Source organism: Sarcophilus harrisii, chromosome 5 (assembly GCF_902635505.1).
Source record: "Sarcophilus harrisii chromosome 5, mSarHar1.11, whole genome shotgun sequence".
Lineage (NCBI taxonomy): Eukaryota > Metazoa > Chordata > Mammalia > Dasyuromorphia > Dasyuridae > Sarcophilus > Sarcophilus harrisii.
Window position 1 is genome coordinate 216556498 of NC_045430.1, and position 10267 is coordinate 216566764.

General features: G+C 38.7%; 1 protein-coding gene across 1 annotated transcript; it reads right to left on the reverse strand.

The window, feature by feature from the left end:
* Positions 1-366: 366 nt before the first annotated feature.
* On the reverse strand, positions 367-9916 carry KLF6 (Kruppel like factor 6). Its single transcript, XM_003771822.4, has 4 exons — positions 9520-9916; positions 5886-6462; positions 4319-4442; positions 367-3512 (listed from the first exon to the last, which is right to left on the reverse strand). The coding sequence occupies exons 1-4, from the start codon at positions 9619-9621 to the stop codon at positions 3461-3463; spliced, it is 855 nt and encodes a 284-aa protein (XP_003771870.1). The 5' UTR covers positions 9622-9916; the 3' UTR covers positions 367-3460.
* Positions 9917-10267: the final 351 nt, after the last annotated feature.

Genomic DNA, 10267 nt, shown 5'->3' on the forward strand with positions numbered 1-10267 from the left:
GTGAAAGGAATCAGTCCACTAGCTTCTTTGGATCCAGATGCCTCCACACAGCATTTCCCTAGCTTGAGTGACAGGAATTTAAAAAATAGCCAAGTGTTTTCCAATAGTGGCCCAAAGCCAACTGGTTGTTTTTGTCAGTCGGCTGAGAAGTATACAGTGTTTGAGGGCAATACCAGGCTCTTCATTCTACCCAGATTCTGGGACGGGATAAGATCACAGGAAGGGGTGTATGTGTGTGTGTGTTTGTTTGTGTGTGAAATTATTTTGTGTTCCACATTTGATATTTACCAAATAGGAAGGAGGGCACAATTAACAACAGCAAGAATTAAAAGAACAAAACAAAACTAAAAACAAACTAGACCAGAGTTGCTGATAAGAATTTTTTTATGTTATTCCAATAAAAAATACATTCATACAGAAATATAACAATCTTGCAAAAAACAATTTCAAATAAAATCTTGTAAAACAAAATTTTACAAAAATCTTACAAAGATTCTTTAGATAACAGGGTGCTTCAAAAAAAAGAGAAATTTCACTAATAGAAATTTTTTTAAATTTCAAGCAAAAATTTCAGCTTGATTGAGGCTCAGTTATCACCTGAACAGAATGTACTTCTTATGTACTTGCTTATTATGAAAATTACAGGCATTGACATATATGGCACTCAGCTCCACCCCATTCAAACAAGTCTGATGGTATTTTGTGAGACAAGCCAGTGCAAGGGTTTTTTGTTTGTTTGTTTATTTTTCCTTTTGTTTACCTTCTTGCTTAACAGGATTGTTATGGCTAAGCAGAGCATGGCCAAAAAAGGAGTTTTCAAACCCAGCAAATCAAATTTCTGGATTTTGAATTGCCAAAAGAAAAAAAAAAAAGTGCATTTTCCCTTTAAGCAAAATGAAATGAGTTATTTAGGCAAACGTATATACCCAAACCAGATAAAAAACCAGTTATGTGAGCCCTAGTCATCACTCATTTCTAGGAAGATCAAACAAAATACTAGCCCAGCCAGACTTATATGTATATATAAACATATATATATACACATATAGACACTTACATACACACACATATATATATATATATAAAAAAAAAAAAAAAAAAAAAAAAAAAGAATCCACACCCAGAAGTAAACAAACAGCTGGATGAAATATTAGCTGTCAATGTTGTAATGTGCCAATTTGGGAAAAGTTTCATGTTTGAGAGAATGCTCTGAAGAATCTACATGTTGGAAAAAATAGATTCCTCTGCATACAAAGTGAACAACAATAACAAAAAAAGATCCACAGTAATCAGTTTACTGCTCAATCTTCTAATGAATTTGATACCCAAAAAAACAAAACCCTTGGTGGATTTTATTTGAATCTGACCAGTATGCCAGTATTCAGTCCATGCCATTCTTAAACGGCCGAAGAGTCCCTCACTGATCTGGACAGCCAAACAGTGAGCAGGCTGGCAGAGACTCCAGGCCAACAAAGCCTTTAGCAAACCTTTAAACTGAAAAGAATGCCTCCAAAAAAGAGAGATTGTAGTTTCCATGTTTTTGCCTCCTTTATGGCCATATTGAAATATTTCTTCACAGGCTGTGGAATTTCCTAGCTAAACATTCTAATTTCTCCTTTTTTTAAAAAAAATATTTATATATTATCTATATATATATATACACACATACACATACTGTACACACAAATATACATACACAAGAATTCTGCCCACTTTTTAAAAAAGTATTATACTTTCTGTATTACCAACAGATAGCTAGATATATATGTGAAATTTGTGCCTTCTAAGCAATACATTAACATCTTCTTATACTTCTGTATCTTTAATATGTGTGAAAACTTTACATATTAAATACAGTTTGGGGTGTATTATCTATACAATTGTTGTGCAAGGTCCGTATAAAAGTCTGAAGGTGGCAGAGTTGGTCAGGAATTCAATTAGTGTGTGTATTACACTTTAACACTGACAGTCAAGTTGTCAAAAATAGCAAACAAATACTGACATGTTGAGGGAGATTTTCATTTTTATGTTGTCTCTGTGAAGGAGGACCTCAAAGATCTGTGTGTGTTGTGTGGTTTTTTTTTTTCCTCTGTATTTTACATTGATACAGTACAATGCCAGGTGAAAAAAGAGCCTTAATAAAGCATGCATCACCCATACCCCTGTATGAGACCCCCCCCCACAAGAGAAGGTCACTTGCATAAGGCACCATTATTAAGGTCAACAGTGCATTAACAGCTAGAAAACCAGAAATTAGTCCTCAAGGCATAAATAAGAGAAACAGCTGCATGAGAAATCAGTTTCTAAGCTACAGTGGTTTTATCCACCCAACAGAAAATTTTTTTCAGGTTCCATACGTAATGTAACATTAGACCAGTGATTCCCAAACCCTGGCTCTGTGAAACCCCCAAAATGTATACAATTATCTCAAGGGGGTGCCATAAAAATTCTCCAAATTAAATTTCCATAAAAAAAAATAATTCTGTGCCACCACTGCACTTTTAGGGGGAGGGAGTGTTGTAAAAATTAAATAACAACAATAACAACAATAACAAATAATAATAATAAAAATAACAATTATAATAATGTGTTGCAAGTCCAAGATGGCTGGGAATCACTGTATTAGACCAATTGTATCTTAGCTGCTCTTTAACTGGAATCAAAATTGCAGTCCTGATTAAAGAATGGAAAAGCATATAGTTCCCCGGAACCATGCATTATCTTTGTATTATAATGAAAAGTTATAATTGTGTTATATTTGTAAATACACAGCTTATACAATGGATTACAAATGAGCTCTGTAGCAAGTTAAACAAGCTACCTGACACATTGCACGTTTAATAGCTGCACCAGACACCCAAAGCTTCTCTCACCCAGGAAAGGGGGCCTCCCCCTTACCCCAATCTCTACTCCGGGGTCCTGACTTCCCACTCCCGCCCTCCATGTCCCTCCCCCTTTTTTTTTTGTTTTTGTTTTTGTTTAAAAAAAAAAAAGGTGCAGACCCTCCCCCCCAGGAAATGATTGGTGGTCGTCCCATCTCAAAGTATGCTCCTCACACACAAAACATTCAAACTAACTTTTTCATCTCTCTTGCAGCGAAACTACCGCAAGATTAAAAAAAGTATACCTCATCATACAGTCATGAATAGATCCTCAACATACAGTCAGCCCAATCATTAACATTCTCAGTGCACATGCTCACGGCAAAGGCTTAGGAGCCACTCAGAAGGTTAGGTACCAGTGAATGAGTCCGGGAAAACCCAAACCTCATGCACCACGGTTGCGATGCCGCTTCTTACATGACTTTATTAGCCCTCAAAAGACCTTCAAGTTAGAGGTCCTGGAGGCAACTGGGTAGGGTGCAAAATGGCATGCTTTTTGGCTGGGACACGCATCCCTCCTCACAAGGCTGTCTCAACCTTGCAGCCGCTTAGCCCACAGGATTCACCTCTTGACCCATTCAGAGGTGCCTCTTCATGTGAAGGGCCAGGTGATCAGACCTGGAAAAACACCTGCAAAAAACAAAGAAAATAAAATATAGACTCATGCCACATTCTCTATGATTCTGTAGTATAACAATCTCTCTATCCCGACTCATAGAAATCGGAAGGATACTTTCTGATTCATAAAAATTTTGTTATCGTATCCTAAACATGGTCATTTTAGAGGAATGGAGGCTTGTATCTAGCCTCTGATTTTGACTTCAGGAAGTATGGTTAGTGGTTAAGCACAATGCCCTTAGAGATGTTGGAGTTTCATAATTTGGTGAATGGAACTTTTTTGGAGAGGAGATCTGGCTTTAATATACCAAAGGGAAAGTACTAAATTATTGTATGAGGATGGTTTGTTAGATAGCTAGGTGATGCAGTGGATGTGGTACTGGGCTAGGAAGCCGGACAAAAGTTCAAATACTGCCTTTAGATACCCACTAGTAATGTGATCCTAGGCAGATCATTTAACCTCTCTCAGCCTCAATTTCCTCATCTGCAAAATGGGGATAATAACAGCCCTTACTCTCCCTGGTGGTCATGAGGATCAAATGAATAAGCATATGTAAAAACAAAATTTGTTATCTTTAAAAGTGCTATATAGGTACAAACTATTATCATTATTATTATCACAATGAAAATGAACAAAAACTTTTGAGATTCTAACCTGTGAAGACTAGAGTCAATAAAAAGACTGCTAGTAATGAAAAAGAACTATCTTTACATACATAATTTCTTTCAGACAAAAAAAGGGGGGGGGGCGCTTAGTTAGGAGTCTTCTACTTAACACCTTGAAGAATTGTTTTATGAAGTAGTTTCCATTCACATACCTGTCACAGTGAGTACATTTAAAAGGCTTGGCACCCGTGTGCTTTCTGAAATGTCTTGTTAACTCATCGCTTCTTGCAAAACGCCATTCACACCCTTCCCATGAGCATCTGTAAGGCTTTTCTCCTACAAACGAAACACATCATTGGTCAACTGTGACTTCATTGAAACAATGATGAACACAGACCAGAGCAAAAATACACAGCAAGTCCCCAACTCATTCATGACCAATTTCAGAGCTTCCAGGAAGGTGCCTCAGATACAGAATCCTCATTCATGATTAAGGACAATACTAATTTATAGTAATAAATAATGACAAACATAATTTCTGATGACATTCCTTTAGTACTCTAACAGGGACTTAAAATTTTGGCAAAATCTATATACACAATCACAATAATGGAAGTTAACATTTGTAAAACAACAAGAGACTGGTGAAATATATCATACATGATGTCCCTGGCCCTAGCTCCCTATACACTTTCCCCCACTGAATGAGAATGACCAGTTTTCACTGGATCTTTTTACTTCTCTTCAAAATTAATTCAACTGCACACCCAGATAATAACCAAATAACTTAAAAAAAAAAAAAAAATCATCCCTCAAATCAAGTCTGACCGAGAAGCCATCTGTTCATCAATAGTGTTACCAGGAAATATTAAATACAGCATAGTACTTATGAAAAGAGCAAAATCCAGACTTGAATGAATGTAGTAGATGGAATACTGGATTGGGAATTAGGAAGTTTCATTTCGAGTCTAGCTGTCTCTAACCAGCTGGGTGACCTTGAGTCCACGGCTTTATTTTTCTAGGACTCAGGTTCCTCATATATAAAATGAAAAGGTTGGACAAAGTAATCACTAAGTAATCTAGCTCTCAAAAGTAAGATTTTCATCCTGACTGCTAATGGTGCTAATCACTTTCTTCTGTTTTTTAAAGGCACCTTTTATAAACTAGGCTGTATTTAATTTACAATAACATATACTGGAGAGCTCTAGTCAAATAAGTGCTTGGCAAATGTGTTTTGATTGGTTGGAGTGCAGTCATGTCAAGCTCTCACATATGCTATAAACATACAAGTACAGTATGTCACATCAATACTAATGTATACTATATTGCTAGGGGACCACCTGCTCCTAGACTCTTAAATTAATTAAAAATGAAGCTAAAAGGAGACAATTTAAGACTTCATCCAATTCTTTTATATGGAGAATGCAATAAGAGGCCCTCAATTAGATGAATGGGGCAGGGAGAGAGGGTGTGAGAGAATGGAAGCACTAAGTAATAGGCTTGGGCTTCCTGTATGCTTAATTTGAAAGCCTGCCATTCATCCATGACAATCAACTAGTCTTTTAAGAATTCGATTCTGTCCTCAAAAAGATCCAATTCTTTGATGAAAAGAATGAGGAAATGAAGTCCTTAATGCTGGTAATGTTACTACTACATCATCTATCTCCCAGGCTCTGGGCTCTCACCCAGAGTTTGTGTAATGCAATGACCACATGAAATTCAGGGTATTCCCTGTAGATGACTAGGCTCAACTCCTTTGGTCACCTAGGGGGGACTGACCTGTATGAGTGCGCTGATGTGCTTTGAGATGCGAGCTTTTGGTGTAAACTTTTCGACAGCCATTGAAATGGCACCGGTGGACTCGTCTCCTGCCATCTGGAGAGGCGTCACCACTGACCTTCTCACCAGTCTTGCCCACAGTCCCAGTACGAATTTTACCTGGTGAATGCAATTCACCAGGCATACAATTCCACAGTTGAGAGGAAGGTTCTCTGCCCAGTTCCGGGGAAGAAGGAGGAGTGGAAGTGACAGAAGAACTCAAATTTCCTGAATTGGCTAAGACTTCACTTATTGGATCAGAGGTAAATTTAGTAGTAGGTGAAAGTTCCTCAGTGCTGTCAGATGATTCACTGCTCACATCTGAATTTAAGCTGTTGGTCTCTAGGCTCTGGCTGAAACTCTGACTGATTGGACAGTCCTCCTTAGGACTAGAAGAAATTTTCAGTTCTGATTCTTCCTTTTTCTCTCGAGCCAGAATAATTTTGGTCCACAGATCTTCTTGGCTTTCAAATTTAATATCCGATGCTGACACACAGCAGGGTTCACTTTGGAGGTACCGTTCCAACTCTAAGCACGTCTATGCAAAAATGAAAAATTTTAACAGTCAGATCAAGTTATAAATACTAAAAATGGAAGTGAAAGTAAATTTTGAAAAAAAAAAAAACATGCAAAAATATAAAAACCAAGCCTGGTACTCCAAAATAAAGATTTTAGAATCTTTTTACAATTAAGAAATCATTCTGAATGCATCTTAATGGTCATTATATTAATTAGATTTCCAAGAAAGTTTAGAAGAAAAGCTAAAAAATAAAACTCGTCTTACTTAGCTTTTCAAATATTAGACTAGTGACTCAAATGAGTGATGATCTCTAAGCTGATTTTTAATATTGTTACTAGTGTTGACGTTTCTAATGAGTTTTCCAGTAAACTACACACACACAAAACCAGCTTCCCAAACATACACCCCTAACAGGTTTAACCAGATTATCTGACATTCTGAAGAACTGTCTTTATTAATAAAGGCAAAGTCATTCATCCTACACATGCGCCTAGCACACATTCATAAAACACAGGACAGAAGCACTCTACTGCATCCAGTGTAATTTGACAGGCTCACTTAAAAATGGAGTTGACTTGTCATAGCACAATACCACATTCTAGTATGGTGGCAGCTAGCTGACAATCTGTATTCCCGGACATCAATGGAGCTGCTGATAAACCACCCATTTCCTGTGTATCAGAGACCTAGGAGACTTTCAAAGAATGTCATTTCTAAGTGCTGGGCCATGCACACACCACATAACTTTAACTATTTCTATAGTGGTCAGAGACACAGGGAATTTCACCAACAGCAGGAGAGGAGGAAAAGTTTCAGAACAGCAATATGCTATTGTAAAAAAGATGCAAAAGGGGAAATTACTCTAAGGCCCTGCTGGGAGTCCCACAATGAACAAGAACTTTATCTACTGGCCAAGAGTACAACTGTATGAGTCATCACTCTATTTCTTTCACGCAATGCCAAAGGAGACTTCCTTTTAAAAATCTGACCAACAGCCAAGAAAGTACTCTGTTCAAATATACATGCAATGTGACATGTACAACGGTTTCCCCCCCACCCCCCCCCCCCCCCCAACAACCAACCTTTCAAGTGGCTACAACTGCCGAGATCAGCATCCCCTCTCCCCACCATTTCAAACTTTCTAGCCACTGGAAAAAAAATGGTAGGAAATATTTTAGGATTAAAATTGTTTATTTTTTCCCCTCTCTAATTTCCACTAGGATTAGTTGTTTGCATGTCCATATTAGGTTGCCTATGGACAATGCTACCGGCTAAGTTTCTACACCAAATTCTGCTCATTTCATCGACATAACTCTCCTATGCAACCCTGGAACCTTCTGAGCAAAACCTATCCGAAAACCACACATATCACTTTAGTTGGCTACCTTAGAAATATGTTATAGTATATATTTCTTTCCCCCCTCCCCCAACCTCCCTTCAGACTTGTCACATGCCTAGTGTGAGCAAGCAAGGGGGGGAAGAATCATATTCTATATATACCTATAATTAGACAAGCTGCGCTATAGTACATATTAAGATACAGCAAAGAAAAGAGACAGCAAAAAATATTTTATTGATCCTTCAAGGAAACAGGAAGGAGCATTTATTGAGATCTTGTTAAACTTTAATAATCTGGCTAATTTAAATTCTCCATTATGTTGATGAGCAATATGGACCAGAATGAAGCTCTCTGTGAGTTTAAAATGCCTCTGATGGCTACTGGGAGCCAAGTCTGGCTTTTTGCCCAAATCCCAAATGCCTGAAGGAAACTACTTAGATCAATTTCAATCACGTACAAGGGAGCTGCTTCTTTGAGGGAGGAAAAAAATAAGGGGGGGGTGGGAGATAAAGGGAAGAAAGGATTGCAAACAATTAAACAAGACACGTGAAAACTGCAACCCTTTGTGTTTCATCTTTCTAAAAAAAAGATTTCTGGTTCTCCAACCTAACAAGAAAATAGGTGATTTGATTATTCACTTAGTGAATTAGTGAATTAAGCAAACACGACAGCCAGGGCTGACAGACAACAACAGATCCTCCATATATATTTAAAGACAATGGAATTAGTGGGGGAGTCTATTTAGCCTGGAGAAATCCGACCAATCAAGAACGGGAGAAAAAAAAAATCAAAATCAAAAACAAAAGCTTAAAAAAAAAAAATCCAGTTCCATTAAAACGCCAGAAGCCTCCCATTTTCTATGCAAACTAAGACTTGAAGCAATTAGCAGGACAGGCTCACTGTCATATGACTGACAAGTCACTGGTTCGTGCAAACAGATTTCTTTTTTTCCCCTTTGGCTGATCAACAAGAGTAGCCGGTTAAGAAAATCAGGCAAGAGCTAGGCAAATCTTCAGATTCCCCGGGGAACGGGAAAATGGGGAAAAATTTGTTAAACGAGACTGGAAATAGGCTGGTAGGTATTTCTACTAGGAAAAATATCGTATATATTTAAATTTTTGAAGTATTTGCACACATGTAAACACATACACACCAAAAAAAAAAAAAAAAAAGCGGGGGGGGCGGAAAACAAACAAACAAAAAAACCTAAAAAAATCCCTTGTCAATAAAGGCAAGTTCATATGACAAGATCCAGCTGTGGAGTTTGGACCTAGTACAAGCACAAAACTTCTGCCAAGGGCTCGGTAAGGGGATCTAGCGAACGCAAGGCTGGAAGAGTTTGGCTCTCCGCTCCGATGGTTGCCGTTGAGAAGATCCAAAATGGCAAAAACACTCTCGGAACAACCGATCTATACAGCTCCAGTCTACTGAAAATGACAACTCCCCTTCCGAACGTGAGATGCACTCAAAAAGTGTATCCAAAACAACAGGCATTTGAACAATATTTAAAAAAAAATAAATCATAATTTAAAAAATTCCCGCAAACAACCAAATAGATATGTAATATATATGTATGTGTATACATATATATACACACATAGAGATAGGCAGCTTCAATCACACACACTCTTAATTTTTTTTTTCCTCCATTCACTCCTTTTCCCTCAGTGCACCGGCGACACTGGGCTATTTTTTTTTTTTAAACTCTGCGCCTTGTAATGAAAATCCCTATTTACCTGTTGCCAATATTCTTCCAGGGATGGTAAAGCTGAGAAGTAACCAGTGTCATGCACAATCTGGAGTTCCTGGAAGATGCTGCACATTGGGAGAACATCCATGTCTGGTTGGAAAATAAAGTCAATTCTGTTGTAAAAAATAGGGAGGTGTGTGGTCTGTAGTCAGAGAGATTTAAAACTCTCTCCCGAAATCACAAGAGTCAATTCCTGCAGAAGAGGTGAAAGTTTCATGCAAACTCAATTGCACAGCAATTAGAAGCCTCAAATTCTGATTCTCCTGGATCACAGAGACTTGCTCAGGAGCCTACACAATATTTGCAAACACTGAACTGACTGCAAACGTAACCCCTGCAAAACTTCCCTATTCAAAGCTCTTCTGCCAGCCTCTTCCCCCCCTCCCTCCTCCTCCACCGCCTCCTCCTCCTCCTCCTCCTTCTGCCTTGGCTCCCCCCACTTCTCCCCTCCCCCCCACGTGATCAGCTCTTGCGCCGGCTCTGCAAGTGGCCCAATCGCTAGCTATCCATCCTGGAAACCGTGCGCCTATGATGTCAGCTTCCACCAGTCGCCGCCCGCGGCTCATGACTGCCACTCCTGGCGTGACCGAACGTCTCCGTTACGGCCTCCCCTATTGGAGCAATTCGAAATTTCCCCAAATCTGATTGGTGGGCGGCCGTGCAGGCTATTTTTAGCAGGGTATATAGGGCGCGAGCTCCCGGGCTGCCCGAGGAGTTGGTGCGGTGTCGTTGCT

Coding starts and splice junctions, on each gene's coding strand:
- KLF6 (XM_003771822.4), bottom strand. CDS start 9,621: ATGGATGTTCTCCCAATGTGCAGCATCTTCCAGGAACTCCAGATTGTG. Junction 4,443..5,885: donor ACATCAGCGCACTCATACAG/GTCAGTCCCCCC, acceptor TTTCGTTTGTAG/GAGAAAAGCCTTACAGATGC. Junction 3,513..4,318: donor AAATGTACTCACTGTGACAG/GTATGTGAATGG, acceptor TGTTTTTTGCAG/GTGTTTTTCCAGGTCTGATC.